At 37.6% G+C, this 26,902-nt stretch overlaps 2 protein-coding genes across 3 annotated transcripts; both read right to left on the minus strand.

Moving 5' to 3' along the window:
• Window positions 1-608: 608 nt before the first annotated feature.
• On the minus strand, window positions 609-14,843 carry LOC132158691 (serine/threonine-protein kinase 40). Its single transcript, XM_059568222.1, has 11 exons — window positions 14,622-14,843; window positions 12,020-12,146; window positions 11,563-11,648; window positions 10,311-10,442; window positions 9,104-9,328; window positions 8,671-8,723; window positions 4,296-4,411; window positions 2,056-2,200; window positions 1,550-1,669; window positions 1,238-1,322; window positions 609-935 (listed from the first exon to the last, which is right to left on the minus strand). Exons 2-11 carry the CDS (start codon window positions 12,135-12,137, stop codon window positions 717-719), a joined length of 1,299 nt encoding a protein of 432 aa, XP_059424205.1. The 5' UTR covers window positions 12,138-12,146; window positions 14,622-14,843; the 3' UTR covers window positions 609-716.
• A 2,745-nt stretch (window positions 14,844-17,588) lies between these two features.
• LOC132158692 (protein OSCP1-like) lies at window positions 17,589-26,726 on the minus strand. 2 transcript variants are annotated; one of them, XM_059568224.1, is made up of 12 exons: window positions 26,336-26,726; window positions 25,448-25,450; window positions 22,906-22,944; window positions 22,208-22,362; window positions 21,723-21,890; window positions 21,363-21,443; window positions 21,093-21,196; window positions 20,316-20,444; window positions 20,010-20,079; window positions 19,696-19,835; window positions 18,851-18,914; window positions 17,589-18,615 (listed from the first exon to the last, which is right to left on the minus strand). In XM_059568224.1, the coding sequence occupies exons 1-12, from the start codon at window positions 26,445-26,447 to the stop codon at window positions 18,490-18,492; spliced, it is 1,191 nt and encodes a 396-aa protein (XP_059424207.1). In that variant the 5' UTR covers window positions 26,448-26,726; the 3' UTR covers window positions 17,589-18,489. The 2 variants fall into 2 exon arrangements, with proteins under 2 accessions (XP_059424207.1, XP_059424206.1); XM_059568223.1 differs by lacking the exons at window positions 22,906-22,944; window positions 25,448-25,450.
• Between the last annotated feature and the right edge of the window lie 176 nt (window positions 26,727-26,902).

The raw sequence follows: 26,902 nt of genomic DNA on the forward strand, positions 1-26,902 counted from the left end.
ATATGAGATTTTTAGCTTTTTATCTTGTGAAACTTAACATCTTCAATAAAGAGAATAATCTTACTTAAAATGCTACCGTTTTAGTAGATGGGGGGGGGGAGCTTATTTAGATTGTGAGAAAAAACCAATCACTGGTTTTGACACAGAATAGTTACACAACCACAACGCTAATGCTCTTGAGCCTGTGCTTGTTTCCCCTCAACATAATTGAGTCCTGCTTTCATAAGAACGGAGAGCGTTGTTAAAAACTGATTGAGAAAGGATGAAATAGAGAGATGGTAAGAGGTAGATTTGCAGTCATAGATACAGATGGGAGTGGAACAGATGAACTGGTATAGGGGAACAGAACAAAAGGGGTGATCATGTGATCCAAGGCTTTCCTGTAGAAAGTGCTGGGGGAGAGGCGGATAGAAAAAGGGTGGTTGTGTGTGATCTGCTACATGATTCTGTTGGGAGTATTGCTGAAAATGTGTGTGTGTGTGAGAGAGAGAGAGAGAGAGAGAGAGAGATTTGGGCAAGGAATGGAATGGTGGAGGTGGTGTTGTTGGTCAAAGTCTCATTAGACCTGTGTCCAGAGTCTGTGTCTTGGGCCGATGAATGGAGCTCACGCTGCATGCTAACACACACACACATACACAAGTGTACATGAGAGAGTGCGCCCAGTTCCGTGGCTCGCTCCATTCCCAGTGACCCTGTCTGTGGACAGAATGAAGGTGCTACTTCCGGAGGAAGCGCTGGGCCAGTATTGCGGCATCCAGAGGACTGATGGGTTGAGCGTCGTGGCCAAGGCGCCTCACCGGAGGCACATTACCGAAATGCCTCTTGCTGAGGAAGTTCTTGGTCTCGTGGATAGTGTTTTTCTCTTCTGCCAACAAGAGCTGTTGCCTCATGTAGTTCTCAAATTCGTACTGAGACGACTCCTCTGTCACTTTCGCCTGGGAAGGGGGGGTCAATAAAAGACCGTTTCATTGCCAGAAAGTACCTCATTATGTTAATGCAGTTTAAAGAGGAAGTTTCTATTATTATTCATGATTTAATGCCACATAAGGCATAACATATTTTGGACCATATTTCAAAAAAATACAAGTAAAATGAATTTGTAAATAAGACAGGTCATAGATAAATGGTCCCAATAATTTTAATGTGACATTTTATGCAACAGCGGTGTTAAAGCAAATATTTTTTTGACATGGCATCATTCTTCAATATTATTGTAACATCTACAAACGGTACTGACCTCCTGAAGATGTTCGGGGTGGTTAAGCTGATCGTCTATGTCCGGCACCACTTGTAGAGGGCCACTCAGTGAGGACACAGTTTGCCTATTTAAAAAAAATAAATCAGTCAATGACAAATGGGAATTTTCAGATCTACAGCCAAGGGAACATTAAATGCATGACTGAAAACTGCACTGGATTGCAAAAATGTGGCAAGACAACATCGCTGGCCCAAAATGACATCATCCCATAACATGAATTCCTAAGAAGAAGTCTTGGCTAAAAATGGAACAATAAAGTTGATCTCATTTCAAATGAGAGATGAGACGCACCAGGATGTGATGATGGCACTCAGCGACTCGAGCACCTCGGTGGCAGTGAGTCTCTGCTGGGGGTCAAGCACCAGAAGCTTCCTGATCAAACACACTGTACTTTCAGATACCCGCCCATCCCTGTGCAAACGAAACAGGCACAAGACAAATTAGCATTTCCATCTCCAAAAAATTTATTATTAATTTAAAAGGAATAGCTCACAAAATATATTTTTTATGACTTATTTCCTTTCCATGGAACACAAATGATTTATTAATAAGATACAATTAACTTTTAGGTTTCAGAAAGGGCACAAAAGCAAAACAAATTGTCCATACATTTTCTGTTATCATACATAAGGAACAATTCAACGGAAATCTTTACATCCAATGTCATGAAGAACATGAGTGTTTTTCATTTTTGGGTAAACAATCCTTTTAAACAAGGGGCATCACAATATTTGCCAATTAACATTTTTCAACAATTAATTCATATCAAAGCACAGAAAGATAATGGAGAGACTCACTCAGGGATGGAGTACTCTGCTGCTTTGATCTTCCGGAAGAGCTCTTGAGGTATACTGTCGTAGAATGGGAACTGGCCGTAGAGCATGGTGAACAGCACTACACCGAGCGCCCACATATCACTGGGTTTACCGCGGTATGGTCGACCTACAAGGAGACACAAAGTTCAACAAACAGCTCTACAACAGTTTGCTCATTCGATCAAACTGGAACTTTCTCTTGGGTGAGTAGTGAAAGTGTGTACATATAAAACATATGCTACAAATAGTGCCAAAATCGAATAAAGTCCCCCCAAATCCTGTTCACACTCACTACACCGCTTTGTTTATCACCGTAAATGGGCAGAACACAATGTGCCAGAAGAGTACAAATGAGTCATGGGAGCTTCTAAAAGAGGGGTTAATTGGGTAGGTTTCTGTTTACTAAACAGCGTGATTTGTATAGTATATTTTTCTGTAAAGTACACATTCTCTGCTTCTACTTTGACCCTACGCATGAGAAAGCGAAAGAGAAGGAGACGAGAGAGTGAGCAATGGAAAAACAGTGAGAGGAAGAGAGCAAGAGAGAGATAGGGAGAGAGCAGGAAGAGTAGTTCCTCTCTGCATGACTCATTGTGATGACTCACTGAAGCAGCTCTCCCTTTGTTCTGCTGTCATATACGGCTGATTTACTCCCGGTTTCTTTCTGTCATTTTACTGTGAATGGAGACCGCAAACAAGAGCTCGACTGCGCCTCTATTTAACATGCATGCTCGGAATGAAGATCTAACCAGAGCCTACATCCATAGAGGTATTGGGAAAAACCCCAAAAACACATGAAAGACAGTTCTGGAAAGGTGGGCCTGTTCGATACTTTAGCTAGTGAGTCAACCAAATGAACAAGATTTAAATGCAGAGATCTTCAACTATGTATTGTACAAACAGCAGTCTGCACGCAAAGTTCATGTGACAAAAAAACACAGTCCACAAACAATCTTTTATCTAAAATAGACATTTTAAACATTTATATACAATTACAGTATCATTGAATTAATTATATGCTTCAATCAACGTCACATCACTTCATTTATATTTTTCAATGATTTGATGGTGTCTTTGAATTGAGCAAAAAACAAAGCATCTTAGAACGCAGCCAACTTAATGGTAAAGACGGTGTCGGAATGTAAATGCAATGTAAAAAATTATCTACAGAAAGGCATATAATTACATTTCAATTTTACTTAAAAAAAATAATATGAGGGGGAAAATGAGACATTTATTTTTTATTAAATAGGAATATATGTTAATGTAAACATATATTCATAAACATTAACAGAGGTCCTGACTCTCTGTGGTCATTAAAAATCCCAGGATGTCTTTCGAAAGGAGTAGAGGTGTGACCTAGGCATCCTGGCTAAATTCGCCCATTGACCTCGGACCATCATGGCCTCCTAACAATCCCTGTGGTCCCCTAACAATCTCCTCTCCACCATAAGCTGGTGTGTGGTGGGCTTTCTGGCGCAATATGGCTGCCGTCGCATCATCCAGGTGGATGCTTCACACTGGTGGTGGATGAGGAGATACCCCCTGACTATGTAAAAGCGCTTTGAGTGCCTAGAAAAGCGCTATATACATGTAATTAATTATTATTATTAATTATTATTATTATTAATATAATTTTAGCATATAATATTAAAGAATATTTTTATATTGACAGTTTTTGTAACGCCTCAATTTTTTGACTAGACACTTTTAAGTTTGTGAAAACCAAAAAAGCTCTAAATAATTTTTGCGTGTTAACTATTTAGTGTGGGGCTAACTGGACTCTGCTAGATAAACGTTTGACAGACAAGATAAATAGCGAGTCCCATGTACTGAAATTACATCACTTGAGTGAACTTTAATTCCGCACAGAGAGAGATTGTTTGGAAAGATACACCTCGTGATACAACCGCTGATAATTTGATCCGACGTACTGCTGAGATCTGCTCGAGGCCATGACAACAAGCTTAAGGGAAGAGTTTTGGTATCGAGACGTTGATGAGCTAACAGGTCAAGTCTTGCGGCACACAACACACATAATGTCTTTAATAAACATAACTATTGCTCATCCATGCTGACGGTTTGTGATTGCTGTCCTGATTAGGGCCGTGTAGGTGGTTGGGTTTATGAGCTTTGATTACAGTGGTGACAAATACAGTGTGTGAATCACACACATAAACATACACAAACACACACACACACACAGCAAGCTGAATTCTCACCGCTCAGGACATCTGGGCTGATGTAGGCTGGACTGCCTCGCTGGTCCTTTAACAGATCTTCCTCACTCACCAAATGCTTGCCAAGGCAAAAGTTTGTGATGGTGATCCGATGGGTCCTGCAGCACACAAAACACCAATAACGTCAAAGAACAACCATGAATCCTGACATCAAGTTGCACCGTTTAGATTCAAAAGATAGCTTGTGAAATCCATAATGTGCATCTTTTTCATCACAAAATCAAAAGGAAAAAATAAACTATATTTTGAATAAAGAAAATTTGTTAGGACATTATTATTGTTATTATTATTACTACTGACAATTTAGCTTGTCCTTAAAAAAAGGCATACAAATGAATTATACAGAGCGGATGATTAGAGGTCTAGGCAAGAGTCTGGTAACATCATTCAAAATAACTTAAAATAAAAATATTTGTTGTGTTTATGAATTTCATATGATTGTGATACTCTATTCATTCCAAGTGGGTATACATATGTATACATAAAAACACACTTTTTTTACACTATACATGCAAATCAAAACAAAACTCTACCTGTTGTTAGGTGAGTCATGTTTGTATCTGTGCAAACATGCCTCTGATATTTTTTTCTCTGTCATTAAATCTAATCTGTGGCAGGGAGCCATACTGCCTTTCCAGAAAGCAGAACCCAACATGACAGAACACACCGTGACTGCACTTGACAAACAAGTGAGTCACCTGTGGCTTCTCACAAGCTCAGGGATGACTAATCTTTGCACCTCAGAAAGGAAAGAACGACACTTTTTTTTCAGTGACAGGCATGCAATGAAAACAAGCACTCTAACAAACACATAGAAATGCTTTCACGTAAGAAATGCATTCACATTTACAATGAGCAAAACTGACACGTCAGCTGACAAGAGCTGAACTGGGGGACCTCCAATGTGAGAATTCACACAGTCACAGCTGTAATCTCCCTTCACTGAAAATAAAAAAAACCTCCACCAATACAGCTCCATCTCTCAGCTACATCCTCTTTTCCCATGCTTACCCAGTTACGCTCTCACTTTCACACCCTGAAAGTGTCTGTCACACTTACGCCTAACAGCTACAAACAGGCCCGTTCCTTAAGCTTGATTTTTTCCCAGCAGATTTACTTACAGATTTACAGCTGATTACCATCTTCATTTAAAAAAGGAGGGTCATGATTAAATTAGATTAAAAGAGAAAAAGAGATTAGTCACAATGGAATTTGTGGAAAAACATTCTGTCTTTCCATCCTACACTGAAATTGAAAACTATTTATGACTGGTACAAATGCAGTTTACTTTTAGCTTTGCATTAATTTATCAAATGCAACAATATTTTTGTGCATGAACTGGATCTGCTAAGCTCCAGATGGCTCACACTACAGGACAAATTATTGATGATTCTATAAAGTTTATGTGGTTTATGGCAATTTCAAAGGTTTTGTTTAATGATGGTTATATGAAGCAAACTAAACTAATTTCATTAGTTTCATCTTGTATGGCTTTTTTTGCATGGCAGTTTTATTGTTGCGTCGACCATTTCAATTGTACCTGCTCCTAATAGTTTTTTGACACATGGTTTCCAATAATTTTCATCTTAATAATAGCTTTAGCCTTAATATAAGCTTTCGTCTGGCTTCATCATGACTATGTGCCTTGGTTCCTGAGCGAAAAGAGTCAGCAAGTTTCTTCTCAGGACATTCTCATTGCTTACTCTCCTCTTCCTGCTCATGTGAAGAGAAGCCTCCCGATCTCTCAGTGCTGCTAAAATTAGCCCCTGTTGATGGGAAAAGTTAAACGGTTTAAACGCAAGAGGAAGTCTTGATGCCGAAATCCGGTCAGAACTGCCTCCGATGGGTGAGGTTATTGTGGGATTTTGATGCAATTGTTTGGTATTGGAGTTCCTTTGCTTGGGCAAGCAGTGTTGTAAGAGGAACAAAGCTAATAGTGAAAGCAAATGTGCAGATCAGGCAATTTGTTCACTTTTATAGAGTCTTGACTGTGACAGCCATATGGTGTCAAGGAGGGAAAAGAGGTATGAAGTAATGGCGATAAATGCTTGTGAAACGTGAGAGAAGCTTCTGCACTAAAGGCAGTTATTGACAAAATGCTGAGGATAAACAATGCCTGCACAGGTCGATTAGGACCACCAGATTCAGCAGTTATTTTTGAAGGCGCAAACGTAATCTAAAAAAAAAACAGTGTACATGTCATGGACCACTTATGACTAATACAAAGTACTTTCCATTCCACCCAAAGCCAACAGTCTGCCGGCTGGGAAGGGTCACACAGTCAGTATGATCAGAGGGGTGTTTGGAGAGTGAACAAGAGCGAGAGAGTGTTCTGCCAGCGTTACGTGAGTGTGACTCAGTTCTGAGCTATGGATCCTTTGGCAGAGGGCTGTATTATCTCCAGCTGGGACACTGTGTTCTGCTTTCTTGCTGAAGTGAAGTAGACAGACCAGACTGCTTGGTTTTATCACCATAGGGTCCAGTGGCAAGTGCGTATGTTTTCTTTTTTTGTTCAGCAACGATGTATTGATCCGTGCCTGTCCTTTTAATTGACTCCCGTGGAAAGCCGTAAAGCGCTCGACTCAACAACAGCACATGCAAGATATTAAGATTAAAAGGCAAAAACTATATTGAAAAAAAAGGTCCAGGCACAAACGCACTGAAATCATGTGTTACTCAATTTTCATATTTTATGATTTCCCAACTCCAAAATTTTTGCATCTTGCTAGTTTACCAAGCTATTTTATTTTTAGCCTAGCTTTATACTGAATTTGAACCTACAAAGTGTATTTGATTTTTGCTTTCCTGTCACTTATTAAATCAACAGGACTAGAGAATGGAAGCGGTGTGGGAAGTGACACAATCTCTCCTCAAGCAAGACTGCATTGCCACAGCTCTGACATACCATTTCACACATGAATAAGATTTCCAAGTGCAAAAACCAGCTTTAGTAATTGGCGGGCATGCATGTCTATAAATAAACCCCAAAGTGTCGCCCACAAAGCTGCCAGGTGCATTTATGAGAAAACACCACAAACATTAAAAACCCCATGTCACATGTCTTCCTTCTTTCAATCTATTTGTACACTACCATTCAGAAATTTGGGGTCTACAAGTTATTTTTTATCTTTTTTTATGTTTTTGGAAGAATTTGCTTATGCTCACAAGGCTGCATTTATTTAATAAAAATACAGAAAAATATATATTTTACATTACATTTTAAAACAATTTTTTTTCCTATCTAAATATTTTGTCATTTTAATAATTGATTCCTGTAATGGGAAGCCATTTATTTAGTATTCAGTGTCACAGGATCATTCAGAAATCATTATGCTAATATGCTAATTTAACTCTCAAGAAACATTTATTTTTATCAGTGTTAAAACCATGCTGCTAAATAATTTTGAGTAAACTGTGAAACTTTTAAGGACCTTTAAAGCTCTTTTTATAGCATTGAATGGTAGTGTAGTCAGAAGCTAGTTGCTCAAAAAAAGGTGAGAAAAATCACTCTAAAAATTATTTTCTAACAGAAAGACTTCCACTTCTTTGCTGTAGGCTTGATGAAGGGGTTAATGGCAGAAAATGTGCACAATGCATACCTTCAATTCAATCAGCCAGGACACAAGAAGTACAGTTGCCAATAAAGAGACTAGGAAAGTAGATGAGATAAAAGAAACAAGCTCCACTCCTCTTCTCACTACACATGCCACTGAGCTTATATGGTGTGACGGGTTTCATAATTAGACAAGCTGTGCACTTATGTGACCGAACTACAATATGCGAGAACTCAGCAGTGAGCAGCACATGCTGGCAAATGTGACAGGCAGAACTGAGGATTTTCAATTAGTCAGTAAGCCTCTCGTTCCAGGGGACATTTGAAAAGGCAGAGACAACAGAACTGTGATTAGAAGTGTACCCGTTCCACACACACAGCAAAAAACACAAATGCACACGGCGCATATGGTGTTTGGAGAGGGTCTTTATGGATGGGGGATTGGGAATTCTGCTAGGCCTATCCAATTCACAATGCTTGCCGACCACAGATGCCTTCAAGCCAGCATGTGCGGTTTCATCACCCGCCCGCCCCCCTTCCCTGGCTCAATCATCCTCTCCTCTTTTCCAAGGAAAGAACCAGGGGCACGTTCCATGCCTACTTGTTTTAACTGGGATAGCTTCCCACTGCTCACTCCCCCTCCCTTTTCAGCCTGTGGGGATGAATCACACTCTCACTAAGAGCTCAAGAGGAGAGAGGTCAATGAGGCCAGACGGTGCTCCATGAAACCCCAACAGAGAGCGGAGCGCAGAGAAAACTCCACCAGCACAGCAGGTAAAAGAAAAAGGAAGAGAGGAGTCTTACCTTTTATTAAGCACCATGTTTCCAAGCTTCAAGTCTCTATGCACAATGTTCTTCTACAAAGGGAAAAAAAACAGCAAACTGTTACTATGAATACCAAAAGATGTTGGCTAAACTTTTGAGAGCTTGCAACCCGACAATCATCATGGTATATTACAGAAAAACGCAATGTACCATAATCCAACCTAATTTAGGGTGAATCACACAGTAAACATAAAATGTCATGTGCAACCACTTAACTTTTGCAACGTAACAAACTTCCAAATAAAACAAAATATTAAATGAAAAAAAAAATGGTAGGACTTCATTTTATCAGTGGGAAACCACAATAGGTAAACAAACTCCTGACCTTGGCCTTGCTTGCGCCATTAAGAAAGTTGTCAAGTAAAACAGAATTTTGATTTCACATTGACTTTAAAACCAGTTTGCAGCTCACCTTATGCAATGCCTCCACCACTCTCACCACATCATAGAAAATAACGATGGCCTCGCGCTCACTCAGACGCTTCTCTTTGATGACGTAATGCTGCAGGTTGATGAGGTCTGCCGTCTTGTCGCTGAAGTCGTGGGCACAGAGGCAGTCAAGCACCAGACAGATTCGCCTCTTCATCTTCCGCACTTTGTTGGCCTCCATGTCCTCGACAATCTCACAGGAGCGGTCCTGAGATGAAGTGAAAGAATTTACTTCAGACAGCCCAGCAGTGCATTTAACAATGTGTAACAAACCAAACGAATACACAACTGCACCATTAAGCTTTTGAATTGAGCAAACGAAGAAAATGCAGGATTAAAAGAATAAGATGATGTTAATCGACTGGTGGCACAAAAAGCACAGCAGTGATTCTGCAGTATGCCTCGCCAAGTGCAACAGCTTGAATGATAAAAGCCCTCCTTTGGTTACCTGAGACTGGGGTCAAATAAGGGCCATGAATCGATCGGCAGTGTGGTTTGTGTTTGCAATGACTGCGCTTTCGAACACAAGAAACGATCTATAATTAACTGGCCCACTCTAGAGAGAAGCTATAATAAACCAATCAATACTGCGAGCTTCAATGAATGGCCCTTACAGCACAGTACGGCTTGATCTGCAGCCCATTTCCACTGGGGAAGAAAGGAGAGGTCTAGATATAGTTGAAAAACAGGCGCAAGAGAGAGATAGATAAAAAAAAAAGAAGGCATCTTGCTCAAAGAGAAAGTAAGTAGTGAGTCACTGCGAGCGCTTTGTGATGAAAATGAAAACAACTGGATGGTATATTGAATAAAAATTAAGTTGTGGGACTGAGAACGTACAGTCTGGGATGGAATCTTTAGGCATCTCTCAAATCGATTGCATTTTGATTCAAAAAGGTACAGCCAGATTCCAAAACAAGTCTTTGTGCATTTCAATTTTGAAAAGCTGATTGTGGACAGATGTGTACTCTGCTCAGCTAATAAAAACAGAATTAACAGATATAAGATATAAAAACAAAATTCTAAATTAGACCGAAACCTTGTTTCAAAAAGTTGTTTCAAGCCTGTATGAGTTTCTCCTGAACAAAAAAATATATCAATTTTTGAAGAATGCGTGTAATCAAACCAAACTATAAACTGGTGCGGCTCAAACCAAAACTATTTGAGAAAGAATCGTGAAGCATTGGTCTTACCTCGAAGAGGCCGTGATGGTGCACCACTCCTTCTTGGTTGGAGAGCAGTGACAGTAGAGAATACTCTGTATGCAGGAGCATTTTCCCTTGCCTTTCTTCCTGTGTCTCTCCACGTTCTTCCAGGGTGAGAATCTACAACAAAGGTCAAAGGTAAGAAGACACCACACCACTAGATCCTGTTTTAAACCTTCCTGGTAGTCTCTTATCTCCACTGTGATGGCATACTATGCTATCAATGATCTTGAGGCAATACAGAGGGTCCATTAAAGGCTTTATCTACAAAGGGGACAAAGATAAGTCTCTCACATGTCCTTCAACGCATCTGGACAACCATCTGAGGGACACTAGACTCATGTGCATGGAAGAGTGGGGTCAAAAAGTTAGACTCTAGGTTGACAAGCACCTTTCAGTGAAGCCCCGCCAGTAACAGGCTGGTCCATAAACAAAGAGGTTTGCTGGTCATCTCTGAACCAGAGTCGGTCATGAATTGGACAGTATTGTGTAAATTTGTTGTGGCAGGTCAAAGGTTTGTGCAAACAGTGAGACACACAGGGACTTTTGTGCTCAGAAGCAGTCTCACTTCCCTGGTCAGGACATGTTTGAATCACATGGGATTTTTTTTTTTTTGTAAACTGTGTCTTTCTGTATCACCTCACATCTGGTTTTAAAAGCCATTTTGGCTGATCTGAAACCCAATAAAAAATGTAAACTGGAACAAACATGCATATATATATATATATATATATATAAACCCAGCTCTACAACATGTTTGTTCCGGTTTACACACATACATTTTTTTTTTCTCAATTAATCAAGATGATCAGAAAGTAGGCTGACTGATCCTTCACTGAATCCATCATAAACTACTTAAAATATTAAAACAGTTAACAGATATTGTAATACTAAAAATTTTAATGTTTCACAATATTACAGTTTTTACTGTATTTATGATCAAATAAATGCAGACTTGGTGAGAATAAGAAAATAAAAAAATATTTTTTTTTAAATAAAAAAATATTTTGGTGAGAATAAGAAAATAAAAAAATACTTCCAAACTTCTGAACTTTTAATGACTGAATCAGCTTCAAAGTTTTGTGATAGTATCACTCTCTACCCATCTATGCAATGTGGTTGCAAATAGTCACACGACATGAATTTGGAGCCAGATATAAATGATGATCTGTCTCGCCTGACCACTTGTGCTCCACCAAGATGTTAACACCATGTAAACAAGGCCTAAAAAAGTACTCACTTTTAGCTGGTAGAAATCATCCGTCCCATCTTTTCTGGCTAGACACTGCACTATACTCTGCACAGGAGAGTTTCCCAGCCGTGGGCCTGTTGAGATGGAGAGGAATAAAGAAAAGAACTGTGAACAGATGCAAAAGGTATAGTCAGTACAGAGCACAGCAATTCCCCTTGAGGCCAATCATAAATACTCTTATCACAGCGCCCTGCACCACTACGTCACACTGCTATTTCCAACTGTGATGGGTGCATTTCAAAGGCGAGATGACAGTGTGATAGTGGCATACAGGAAAAGACCTGGAGATTCAGAAGTGAAGCCGTCAATCTAAAACATTCCTGCAATTCTTTTCAAACAGAGGACTCTGAATGGAGCTTATACCCCCTCCTCCTCTCGCCTGCATAGAAACAAAAAAGATAGGGCTAGTGTTGAAGATTCACTTGTAATACCCTAGGCAGCTTACCTAAAACAAAGGGACCGACTCTCTTAGCATTGTTGCCAGATATCCCAGGACAAAGGGGCTTGCTGGGTCTGCCGGATGACTCTCCAGCCCCTCGTTCCGAAGCACGGCGTTTAGACATTCTGCAGATCTGAAAAAGAGTTGAGAAAGCTTCAATACTTGATTCATTAAATAACCTTACATGCAACCAGAGAAATATGACTTCTTGAATAAAACCAAACCTCCAAGGGATCCAAACAAAGCAACCCTATGACACTCATTAAATTCTTGCCTCGAGGGACAGTAGCCAATCCAATGAGGTTTTCAGTACACCATCAACAAGTGTGAGTTCTAAAGTGGACAAATAACAGGTGGGGGAAGGAGATCTAGCAAAAGTCATGCCCTCCATGACACCATTAACAGCTCTACCCCTGTATGAATGACAACCATATGCATTTGCATGAGCAAAGATTAGCAGCAGGTGTGACCTGTGAATGTGACTTCTGTGTTAGACAATAGAAGTTTATTCGCAAATGGTGCCGCTGACCACAACTTGCCCGAGAAAGGCAAATGTTAAGCACTGACGGATCTCAAATTGACTAAAATAACCCATGAATCTTGGACTCTGCTGCTGCAATTCATGCTTTTTTTCCCCTTTCACTATTTGTAATCCTTCCGTTCCTTAATCTGCATGGGTTTATCTGCAAATCTCTGTGGCGTAATCTGCATATTACAAGACTGCAATACTGACCGGTCTGCAACAAGGAGCAGTTCGAAAGCAAAAACATTCAGATTCATAACACGATGCAAGCTGGGGGTGGGAGAGTGCATTTATCATCGCAGATAGTTCTTCACCCCTTGGGCTCTTCAAAATCAATCTAAACTCTGTTTAAATGAAGGCACAATGCAGAGACTGGGCATGAAATCCTATTGATAAAATGACAATCAATGCGCTCTAATAGCAAATACATATAAAGTAGAACTAAAATAGCATCTGAATTTTAAATTACAGACAGTTGTAAATGATGTGATTCACATTTAAGACATAAGCTTGGTCGCATTGTAATTTTGAATGAAACAGACATTCAAATGTAATTCTGCAACAGATCAAACAGCTTGTCTCGAGGACGTAGGAGGGGTACCGTTGGATCATTTCACACGTTTACAGCTTTTTGTTCTTTCTGGACCCAGACTGTTGACAATGTGACAGACGGGGGTGAGAGACATGATTGTTTTCTCATCAACACTTTTGACATGCAATATTGGAGATCTGAAATATTTAAAGCACCACAGCTTGTTGCAAAAAATGTGTCTGTGCATTGGTTCAACTAAGGCAAAGAATGTGACCTGCAACCTCAAAAGGAAACGAAAGACATCACGGTTGGTATTCTGTAATAATTTTACATAATGCCAGACCTGAATGCAGTTTAAGTTATCTCACTGACAGCAAGATGCACGTATGCTTGCAATCTTGAATCCAATTCAGAGCCACTGAATGGAATTCTCAGGAAGCGCACATCAGTAAATAGAAAACTGTCATTAGTCAGGCCTACTCACTCACCCTCCCGTTGTTTCAAACATGACGTATTTCTGTGGAACACAAAAGGAGATGCTAGACGGTCTCAGTCAGCATTTGCTTTCATTGCATTGGGAAAAAATTAAATCAAGGCTGTTAGTTTCTAATACTAACATCATCTTTTGTGTTCCACTGAACTAATAAACATCACATATGTTTGTATAAACATAATTAAATAATGAACAAACGTTAGTTTTTAGTGAACCATCCCTTTAATAACAACAACATGGCATGCTGCTGATGAAATAATGCTATATGAAGTATTACTCATACTTCTTTGAATTCATCAAACTGAATGGATGCAGTGTGGTCATCTTATGGCATTATATACACACACATCACAGTCATCAGAAAAGTGAAATATCATCCATGCATGATTTAAACGCTCTGATCCACACAGCAGCAGTACATTTTAATATTTTATCAGATCTAAATATACTAGCTGTCACTGCATGCATTACAAACCTGATAACCTGGCAACCTCCGAATACCGACTGGCAGCTTGATGCAACCAGTATCAGATGTGCATTCTTGCACAATTTTTTTTTGTATATTTGGATGTCTAAGATTTATGGTGTGTAAAAACAAGTGACTAATGTTCCCATTTATAGTTAAAACGACAGCAGAGGGAATAGAGACCGGAGCACTGCAATGTGATCACAACCGAGTACACGGTGTACATTGATGAATGCTGTCAACCAGCTAACGTTACAAGTAAAATTATAACAATACCACTAATATAATACCATTAATATATATGACTTAACTAAGCGCGTGTAAGAAAACAAAGCTCATGCTCTTATTAATACAACGAGCCTACTCGAGTCGTCTAGCATTTGCAAGCGAAACTTGCTTATTTTACTTTGTATTCTTGCTTATATAGTCTATATCGCAACATGTTTAAAAATACGACACTTTAATCGTTGCAAAGGCGCGTTTATCTGCATTTAAGGGTGAAATTAAAGACCAGAAAGCCAATGAGTTCACCGTGTCCCTTTAACGGACTGTGAAAATCTCCTCAGTCGACCGACGGGCCATTTAACAACTTACCAAAACCGCCGAGGGAATCCTCTGTCGTACACTAATTCCAACTCATTTCTGTCCGATTAAATGTTCAGCAGGGGTGCACCGACATTTACACTCCACCACGAAGCGGTTTGTTTCAAGCGAACTGGATAAATTTCACGTTTACCGACAGGGGCTTTGAGGGAAAAGCCTTCTTAGGACAACTGATCACATCTTTCCATAGCAGCACCACCTGACAACGGAAATGACGCACATGCTGAGAGTGACGGAGCGGCGCGGCCAATAGAAAACGTTGTTTGGCGTTCCCGCCCCCTTGCGTGCGTTCTTGAGATTGACATTCTTCGCTAGTGTGGAATGATAAACGTACGCACTATGTAAATGAGCAGTAGAGTACTACTGCATAACTCCAGTCAAGTTTTGACAAATGTGGAGTTTTGTTAAAAAAAAAAAAAAAAAAAAAAAAAAGGAAAATTTATTACGATGGAAATTAATTGCCATACACGGAATTAAGTAAAAAGACACGTATTAAGCATTACTAAAAAAAAAATAATAATAATAATACAAACACTTATATTTTGAGCAGATCCTTGGAGAAAATGAGAGAAATTAGAGTAACCTGAAGAGATTTAGAAATACATTTTCGTGCAAGCTCTGGCTTCTTCCATTCCACACATGTTTGTTTTTGCATGTCATCACACAATATGGGTCAACAGCACTTAGCTAATGCTATCTATAATAATAATATTTATATAGCTAAGTGTCAACAGCTGTCCGAAGCAAAATAATGTGTCAAATATTCATAATAAATGTTTGCACTAGAAAATATCAATACATTACTTGCTGCTTCATTTCATAGCAATGTATGAGTGAAAATTGTTTTCCGCTCCATCACAGCATTGTTTCTTAAAAATATGCGTGCATATATAATAAAGTTTTGAGATATGAGGACATGTGGTTTTAAAGGTTATGAGTTATGTCGTAATTTTGCTAAAATAAAGAGAATCAATAAATATATGTTTAATTTGTGTTGAAAACATTCTAGAAATAATGTTTAATTAACTTAATAGTGGACTTTTTGTCACTTTAAGAAACTGCAGATACGTGTCTCAAGAATCAGTGGCAGGTGAAATAAACATGACACATTGATTACATCCAAGACTAAAGGTCAAATAGATAAATAATAATGTAACTGTGTTCATGCGAGTACAGCAAACCTCTGGGGTTTCTTGCATTCACAAGACCCTCTATATCGTATCCAATTTTAGATCCCCCAAAACTAACCGGCTTCACCCACAACAGCAAGTTTCAATTCAGTGGGCTGGTGCAGAGCTGCATGTCAAATAGAGAGGTTTTTTTAAAGGGCAGTAACTGATTTAAGGCTGTGCTGTCTTCCTGCCTTGACTCAGCATGGCCTTTGCCTTAAACCACATGAAACACTTTTATAAGCCTGTGGCTAAACATTGGCCAGCCCACGGTGTGTGGGGTGGAAACTGTGAATCATACTTTACTAGTGCTCATGTCTGATAAAGAAGCAGTGGAATATGAGAAAGACTGCAGGGACAATTTCACGAGCACACTCCTTACTACAACGTCTGGACTTAGCATTCATTGTCTGTCACATTACCTTTATTCCTTTAGTTTGCTTCAACAATCTCTTGTTCTTGGAATAAGTGTTGTACTGGAATAACATTATATCTAAAACATAATTTGGTTATTTGCGTCATTATTGAAGTGTTACTATAGTTTTATCCTGCAAAATCACAAATTATGAAGAAAATGTAATGCTGTGCTTATATTTTTTGTGCATTTTTTATAAAAGGTAAACCTTCGGCCAGTTTTTCAAAATTGGATTATATTTGGATTTTATTTCCACAATATTTCAAAGAAATAATTAATCATTCACTTATAGCTCTACTCTGCCTCGAAAATGTGCTGAGGTCTGACATGTGTCTAAAGGGTTGTATCCATATCAATAATTATGAAAACCATCATCTAAATATATATATATATATATATATATATATATATATATATATATACACATACATAATTTATCATTTTGTTTTATTTTAATATTATTTACATATTTAAGCAAGTTCTGAGTGCAATTTGTATTATTTTTATTATTATTTTTATTAATATTTTTGCAGTGTAGGTGACAGGACTTGAATTAAAATAAAACATTTTTTTTGTTTGTTTTTAATAATATTCAAGATGTTCTGGAAGATAAAGTGTCCCAGAAATGCATCAGCGCACAGTCACATCATGTCAAAATATTTTGCTGTGGGAGTCAAAAAAAGCACAGGTAATGAATATTAGAAGCTTTTTCCCATGGAGGAACAACTGTGACAGCAATTCATTCATAACTGTGTGGGTGATAGATTCATCTCCCACGACTATTCAAATGAGCACAGGGGTTTTCAGTATTGCTTGTCTGGAAAAGTCATAACAGATCAAATGCTTAAACAGCACTTGCCATAGAGAGACTTGGAGAGTTAGGGGGAAAATGCTCTAACAGGAGCTTCTTTTCATAAAGGTTACATTCCCGTTACATAAAAACACAGTCAGATTTAGGCCTATTAAAAAATTCTGTGCAGGGAGTTCGAAATGTTTAAATGTATACACTAATGTCACAAGCTTACATTAAAGTGACTACTTCTTAGTGACTATTTTTGATTTTCATTTCTGTAATAATGATAATTAAAAAATATTGCATATGTGTAAACAAAATGTTAATCTTTGTTTTGAGAAAAAAGTAATCTTTCTGCTGCATTATTGCATTGCGCCATCTAGTGTTCATTAGAAGACCTAACTGTTTGATTTTGAGTAACTTCACCTTTGAATGTAAGAACGAATGTACGATTTTCTGTTTACCTCAAATGAATAAATTAGCCAAAAATAAAAATTCCCTTCCAATTTACTCACCTTAGGCTATCCAAGATATAGATGACTTTGTTTCTTCTTTGAAAAACGATTTGAGATTTCAAAACATCTAATATAATCTATTTTAATATAACCATAAACAGACACAAATGAACATTCAGTACATTAACCTCAATAAATAAGCTCTATTATGGTTATGAAAAATAAACAATTTCATCCACCATACATATTGCATTGCTTTCTTTCCATGGAAGGTGGTTTCATGTATACATCGTCCCTTTACATAATGCAACAACTGCACATTTTAACAACAAGACATTTTAATTCTTGAGCTTGAAATACCTGACTTAGTTGCACTCCCTTTAAATAAAGCCAAAAACACACACACAATTGTCCTGTAAACCAGTTTCGGGATCTGCACTAAATATTTACTACAAGTGCACTTCGGTTTCCTCCATTACCCTGTCTTAATCAGCGCTTGTTGTGTGGATGCATATCCTGCACCTCTCGGTTGCACATCAGACAGATTTAAATGAATTCCATGTGCACGGATTGTCCTCTAAGACAACTAAGACAGTCCAGAAAAGGCATTTTATTCTGTCCACTGAGTGTCTGTGACATCAAAGCCTCGCAGACGTTTCTGTGAAGGCTGATATCAAACCATTCGCTGAAATACGTGATGATATGGCCTGTGCCACCTCAGTAGGTCCAAAGTAACTTGACAGAACGAATATGAGAAAGTGAATATGGTCCCACAGGAAGAAGCATATTACATTTCTACACCTGCTATTTGCATTTCTCACATTCGCTGAGAGGCAGAAGACAACAATTGTGTGAAAATCTCAAAGAGAGACTTTCTTGTTGAGCTTTGCTGTCGTTCTAAATATATACGGTTGTCACTGTAGCTCCACACAAAAGGCCGCCTCTTTGCTGAGTAAGACATTGTAGCACTTTATCCTGCTTAACAGCTCAGTCACTCTGCTCAGTCAAAGGGAACATCAAGTTTAAGTCACAGTCCATCCATCATGGCCAGGAGGTCGTCACCTTTGCTGCTGGAGCTGGAGCTGGGGGCGGGTTCTCCCGACTCTCCAAACTCCCCCATGATCTTAGTCAGCTCTGCATTGGTCTGTTTGTCCTGAAATGAAAGGTATATTGTTACTCCCATGGACCTCTGGTATTTAAAGTTAACTTAAGACTCAAAATCTTTAGCCTGTCAAAAACCAATTAGACAAGCTGAGAGCTTTTTCTCAGTGTGGGTGGATCACTGGTAATCAGGCATTACAATGTTTTCTGAGGCCAAGGATCAAAATGCATTGTGCTGAAACAACCTAAGTGTATCACTGTACAAGCATACACACATTCAACCTTACCTTTATTGCCTGGATATTAATAACATCATAGGAAAGCTCATCCGGTCTTGATATCAAAGCTTCCCTGTGGGGATAATCTGTGTGAATATTTGTATGAAATCTCATACAGTTATGTTTGACTCACAAAACCTGTCAAGAACATGGCAGGGTCACATTTTACTGCATGATAAAAAGTAATACATTATATTTTGCATAAAGAAAATGTATTTAAAGCCTATTTTTAGATATGTACATATACTCAGATCTATTTAACTGCATATTTACACTGTCAGTCAAAGGTTTGGAATAATTAAGGTTTTTATAAATCACAGAATGTTTTATTTTATAAAAATAAGTCTCTTATTCTGACAAAAATACAGTAAAATATTAAAAATTATTAATTGTGAAATATTATTACAATATACATTTTTTTTATATTTTAATACTTTACAACACTGAATTTTCAGCAGCCATTACTTGTCACAAGATCCTTCAGAAATCATTATAATATGCTGATTTGCCACTCAATAAACATTTCTTATTTTTGTCAATGTTTAAAACAGCTGTGTTGCTTAAAGTTTTGTGGAACCGTATCCAGGCTGAAACATATTATTTTAAAAAAGAAATCTTACCCAAACAGTAATTTATTCATTGCTAAAACCAATTTAATAATAATAAAAAAATACTGAATTAGTTATCAGAATCTAAAGAGAATAATGTGACTAATTTAAAAATCAAATGTCTACACGTATGCTCTCAACAATGGTATTATTTTGCTTTTATTTTGGGGTGAAACATACTACTCCATGTTTCAGTGAGACACACAATAATACTGAAGAAGTATCAAAATTCAAAAAAAGACTCACTCTTCCTCCTCATCAGTGGAAAAAAGGTTCACACGGAAGCCAGAGTCAGTGTTAGCTGATTTCTGCACCTCCAGACCTCCCATCAGTCTAGCAAGCAGGTTCAGCTCTTCTTTTGCCAAAGGATTCGGAGTTGTGTTGACCTTCAGAAGTGTATGAATTTGGTCAAATATTAAAATATTTCAACCTTTTTTTTTTTTTTTTTTTTTTTTTTTACATAAGTTTTTATGATCAAGTGACCTGCATATATGGAAAGGATACCGTTTATCAATGTCAACTAGATTTTTTTAATATATATAATCAATTCATAATCCTACCTTTGTGTGCTGTGAGGAGTTTTTGGAGGTTCCAGACATGTGTATCTCAACAGGGCGGCTCACACTGTACCTAAAAGAACAAACAGGAGAATTGTACAGCTGATGCTTCTGTGAAAGGCTACCTGTCTCAGGTTTGCAGCTAAATTATTCACATCTCAATTAGAGATGGCGCTTTGCAACTGATAAAACTTAACACGTGATGAATTACACCCCTGTATCTGAAGATACACAGAATGTGGGAGTCCTATGATTCCACTACTGAATATCAGTAGAAGGGAGTATTATTGGAAGGTGATTGATGCTCACATGTTTGTGCCCAGTTTGATGACTCGATCACCATACATTTCAAATGAACCCTCCCGGAGAGCGCCGCAGTAATTGCCACCGTCACGGAACTGCATCCTTCTCACCTCCTCACCACTACAGCTAAACATTCTGGGAAATAAACATGAAAAAAGTCAAAAAAAAAAAAAAAAAAAATGTAATAAATCCTAAAAGGATCTAACCAAAATTAACCATTTTACAGCCTCTCTAGTAAGAAATTACATAATACTTTTAGAAAACATTAATAATTATTATACACAAAGTTTTCTGACTTTATGTTAATTGAGTTCAAGATGCAATATTTGTACTTTTAAAATGTATTTGTTGATTAAAAACCAATTAGAGAACCTGGATACAGTATGTTATACATATTATAAATTCATTAAAAATTGGATCTAAATATTGAGGTTGATAAAAATTAGTTCATGGACATCTCATGGCCAACTATTACTAACCTCTATTATAATAACTGCTTTCTGTCACAGTCTAAACTAAACACGGACCCTGCTATATTTAGAAATTGTCCAAGTCTCTTGGTAATGCAATTAACAATAAACCCTTACCGTCAGACTCTGTCAGTTCTAAATGAAGGAGGTGATTTCGGGGAAAAAACATACGCAAAAAGCCCAACTATGAATAAGAGGCTATTTATTTATAATGTTCAAACTTGATCCTGCTGTTCTCAGCCTTTTCAAGATGTCAAAATGTGTTTTTGCTGCATTAACTCAAGGAACTGAAGCAGAATCCTTTCCTACTAACCTTATGAGTCCTGGGGCGTGTGTCCCATATGGAACAGGGCCTGATGTGGGGAGAACGAAGCGCCCATTGGAGTTTTGTACTTTGTCTTTCAGAAAAATTGATACCTAAAAAAAAAAAAAAAAGTTTCATATTTAATATCATATTTAAATATATGTCTTTTCTGCCCCTTCATAAGCGTGACCAATATTTTTCTGGACTTTAAATTGACATATTGGGTTTTTGAGTATTCCGTATTAAATGTACATATATCAAAATAGAGAACAGACTTACTCTTATATGCATATCTTGAAAGAAGATGAGAAGTGTCTGTCTAATTAGTTGAAACTCTCCACCAGATAAAGGTGTATAGATCTAGGAGTTACAAGCAAAATACACTTTTCAAAGCTGACAATTATATAGTAATATTAATATTTAATTTTAAATAATAACTTTAGATATTCTTAGTAAATATCCAACGAAGGAAAATATGTAATAATAAATAATAATAATACCAACATGAAATAATAATACAAACTGTTACTGACAATGAAAAAAAAAAAGGTTAATCATATTAAATAACTGAAAATAAACCAAAAATAAAATATACTGAGTAATAGCACCTTTACACAGAAATTGAAGAGAGCTTGCTACCTCTACGAGTTGCTTGTTTGTTTCATCCACTTGGCTGAGGATGCTTGGAGTGTCTTTCACAAAGTCCCTGATGGAATCCATGTGGTTAAAGGACACAAGGAGGATGTCTTTAGGGCGAGGACACAGCAGGACTTGATACTTGAATGCCATGGTCATCAAGTCATAGAGCTGCGCATAGACAAGCAGTCATTACATATTTCATCATACTATACACCAGAGGGAGCCATTCAACACTGTTTCGCTTATTATAACCGATAATATTTAATGAGTATTTTCAAGTAAAGATCAAAAAACTATAATATTGGTGAACAGATGTTACTCTTATAACTATATCACATTTCAACGTAAATCCTGATCTGTTTACCACAAATACAGAGGTATTTGTAGAAGGTTCTCACTAGACACATGTGCAAGGATTGCTCTGAAAGATAAAGTAAACAGTTCCTTCAAGAAAATGACAATTCATTTTTGACTTTAGACTTTACCTTGTCCATACTAGCTTGGTTGAGTCTCATGATGGAGGCGTGAGCCAGTCGGTCAAACACTGTCCTCAGGGCCTTCTTGGAGTACAGCTCCTGTGGTTTGAACAGCTCCTCCAGGAACTTCTTATTGAACATGGTGGTAATGATATCATTCATAACTATCACAAATCAAACATAGAGAGAGAGAGAGAAAGAGAGAGAGTTGTAGTGAGTCAAAAGCAGTTCTATGCAAATGTGAAGCTGAAAACCAAGCAAGCAGAATGCAGTCTGTACTGTAGAAAGCTCTTTTGCCAAGAAAGATAGATAAACAAAAATAAATTAAAATGTATTTAAAAAACAAGTTTTATTGTCTTGGCAGATGTTTTCACAGAGAAGCGGGCTAAAAATTGTCACCAAATGTTGACTCCGGAAAAACAAGTGCTAGAAACATATACTGCCATATGGAGGATTTCATTTATATCTCAGTACTAAAAATAACTGTATGAGCCTAGAACTATATCTTTGGGGTTCTTATTCTACAATAGTATTTAGTTTTATTTTTTACACGCAAAAAACATTCAAAATGTGAAATTACAATTTTAAAAAAAGCACAGAAACCCCATCTCCCTCTACACAGCGAGTGCCTATGAGAGCTGGCATGTGAACACGCACACTACTTTGCTCTACAGCCAGCAGCAAAGCAAGCAGAATGTTAACAATACCTCTTTTTCTGTCCTCCTCTAGCCAATCTGCTACAGTGGCTACAAAGATTGCAAATTAAAAAGGAAATATTTAATATGTTCCTTAGAGGAAGTTAACTAAAGAGCAGATACAGCATAAGCTACATGTATACATCACATCAGCAAGCAACAAGCAACTTAACTATGTGTTTTTTGGTCTTTGTGGCATCTGACACCAAAGTGTGATAAGTGTGTTAAGTTTATTAAGAATATTTCAGAATGCAGAAAATACACAGGAAACCCTGATACAGGAACATATATTAGACAGGAAACCATGAAACTGACAAGCTGTTGAGCAAATGAAGTTGAGCCACAGTGTTGCCTGCAACAGAAGTAAACACATGCAGTCCATTTGACATGACAGTTTTTATAAACTGCAAGGTGTGAATGTACTGACAACCTACAGTCAAAACGTCTTAGGAAGTGGCCCTCAAAATATCTGGACATCTATATATATTGCATTTTGATATTACACTATAAAAGTATACAATATAAAGTAAACACTTTTTACAGCAGTTTTTTCTTTTCTTTTCTTTTTTTAAGTTCGACTACATTGGGTCGTGTTTTAGGGTTACCGTAATATTAATGGATAATTTCCTGACAAAAAATTACCAGTACATCTTTCTTTGTTTCTTTTTTCTCAGTGTATTTTGAATACCATTTTTTATTATTTAAAGCCACAAAATATTTTTTTGTAAAATGTTTGTTAGAAAGGTGTGCTTGTGCTGTAATTTAACTTACTATATCTGACTTCTAATGCAATGACTCATATTTTTAAGGGTCAACAATGTTTCGGTGGATACGTCTTCCATGTAATTTAAATAGTAAGACACGCCAGGTGAACAGGGTAAAATATTTACTAATAAATATCACAATACACAATACATAATTACAACAGTTAAAATTAAGCCATAAATTACTCACCCTGAAGTCATCCTAGGTGTATATGACTTTCTTCTTTCAGACGAATCCAGTCTGAGTTATTTTAAAAAAATAAAAAAAAATGCATCGATTCGCTACAGAAGGCCTTTGTTAACCCTTCAGAGCTGTGTGAGACACTTACTTTAAATGGATTCGCTGTTTATTAAAATTCTTTTGGACTGATGCAGTGCAACACCCGCTGAGTGGCATCAAACAGCTTGAAAGATCAAAGACAATTTTTAAATAACTCTGACTGGTTTTGTCTGAAAGAAGAAAGTCATATACACCTACCACTTCAAAGTGAGTCATTTATGGCCTAATTTTCATTTTTGGGTGAACTAACCCTTTAAGTAGACCTGTGTAAATAAAGAGATTTCTGGCTCAGTTCATGAGAAAAAAAAAAATCAATTTGAGAAAACAACTTATATTGTGGAATAAAATAAACACTTAAATCTGGATTTGGGTGTTTTCCTTCTAGCCTGAAAATATGGAATGATATTGCGGACATTATTCAAAAGGCATTGCAAATTGTATTTGCAATTGCGTTTTCAATTTGTGGACGCATAAAATGTGACATAATCCAAACGCAAATGCAAATCGTGCATTACCGTTTTCATTTTCGATTAAGTGAACGCACAGTGTCTGCCAAATTTTAAATGGAAATGCAAAGTCCGTTTGCAATTGTGTTTTCCATATCTTACGAGCTATGAGCCTGTCATATTTAAATAGCAATATTAATTACCACATTTGCCTTTTCACTCTCTCTGCACTGTGCATGTAAACTACCAAAACTCAAATGGAATCGCAATACCTTTTGCATTTGAATTTCCAACGTCTACACGGAAACCTGTCAATCAAGTGACAGGGGTGGGGCCATTTTATTGGGCGTGTTTGCATTGGGAAGTGAAGATCGTACTAAAATGTACCATGTTTTTACTAGGGTAAATATAAGTTAACGATAGTGTTTATAATTAAGCCACAGTAGCCACAAATGTACAGTTGTCTGAGACGTTATGAAATGTTCTTTAATATCATGAACCATAAAATGTAGTCAGTGTTCTGCTATTTTTTATTTTCATAATAGGTAAACACAAGCCACACGTTAAGATGGTCACAGATCTAGTGCTGATTCAGTGTAGCTTGGTAGCTCAGTGGTTAGTGACTGTCATCTCTAATGGCATACCGTGTTTTAGCGCGTGTTCGAAACCCGGGCCAACACAGACGTTCTTTATTTTTTTTGTTTATCCTACTAACTTCAGCCGCCAAACGGGCGATCATACAGTGAGGAAAATTGCAGTAGTCAAGGCGAGCTGACATGTTATCAAGTACGCTGCTGTTTGCAGAATTACCGGACCTGTCAAAGTCTGAACTACTGAGGATGCAAGTCCGAAATCAGCGGCAGAAGTTAGTAGGATAAACAAAAAAATAAAGAACGTCTGTGTTGGCCCGGGTTTCGAACACGCGCTAAAAGATGGTATGCCATTGGAGATGACAGTCACTAACCACTCAGCTACCAGGCTACACTGAATCAGCACCAGATCTGTGACCGTCTTAACTTGTGGCCTGTGTTTACCTATTATGAAAATAAACAATAGCAGAACACTGACTACATTTTATGGTTCATGATATTAAAGAACATTTCATAACGTCTCAGACAACTGTACATTTGTGGCTACTGTGGCTTAATTATAAACACTATCGTTAACTCATATTTACCCTAGTAAAAACATGGTACATTTTAGTACGATCTTCACTTCCCAATGCAAACACGCCCAATAAAATGGCCCCACCCCTGTCACTTGATTGACAGGTTTCCATCTAGACGTTGGAAATTCAAATGCAAAAGGTATTGCGATTCCATTTGAGTTTTGGCAGTTTACATGCACAGTGCAGAGAGAGTGAAAAGGCAAATGTGGTAATTAATATTGCTATTTAAATATGACAGGCTCATAGCTCGTAAGATATGGAAAACACAATTGCAAACGGACTTTGCATTTCCATTTTAAATTTGGCAGACACTGTGCGTTCACTTAATCGAAAATGAAAACGGTAATGCGCGATTTGCATTTGCGTTTGGATTATGTCACATTTTATGCGTCCACAAATTGAAAAAGCAATTGCAAATACAATTTGCAATGCCTTTTGAATAATGTCCGCAATATCATTCCATACTGAAACGACACATTGTGGAAAGCTAAATAGCCCCAAATCTCAAAATTGACCAGGACACGAAAATTTTGTCTTGCCTCAAATAATGTTGTATACAAAAAATGACATAACATTGCAAAAATTACATATTCTACTGCATAAGGCTGTAACTGAACTGGGCCATTGGATCATTGTATTCAAATACACGGGCTAACTGGCTAATGATGCATAGCAATATCAGATAATCCAGCAGCTTCTATAGAAAGATCATAAACCATGACCATAAATACAACGTTTAGATGACTTGCTTCATCAGCTCCGTGGCATATTAGCTTGCATCTACCTTTCTTGGCTTTATCTGCGGGGATATTCTGAGCCCGCAGGCGCTGATCCAGGATGTAGAGCATTTCTCCACCCAGATTAATGAAGAGCAGAGGCAGTGTTCGCGTCGACATCCTCTCTGGAGATGGATGAAGAGCAGCTAGTATCAGTAAGCAGTCACAGGTTGTCAATTAAACGACGCGATCTGCGCTCTCTGAAGATCCTGCAGAATAAATAAGCGTCTGTAAACCCTTCACTCGGTTGCCAGGTCACCACCAACAATAGCCAATCAGAGGCGCTCGTACTGCTGCGCGCCGATGACGCAATACGTCTCGCCATGAAAATCAGGTAACACAACACAAGCAACATTTTTGTACGTTTATATATTTCATGTGTTTATGTGAAAGAATGGTCGTGTGAAAGTTATGGTCGTTTGTGAAATAAAAACAAAAAAACAAAACAAAAATAGTAGAATCAACAGTACTCAGTAAATAAAGTAAAAATTGTTTTATTTAAAATGATTAGGTAGGCTATATGATTAATTCCATTGTACTGTGCTTGGGTGATTATTAAATATATGACACAGAGC

The sequence above is a fragment of the Carassius carassius genome, chromosome 15 (assembly GCF_963082965.1).
Source record: "Carassius carassius chromosome 15, fCarCar2.1, whole genome shotgun sequence".
NCBI classification, from domain to species: Eukaryota; Metazoa; Chordata; class Actinopteri; order Cypriniformes; family Cyprinidae; genus Carassius; species Carassius carassius.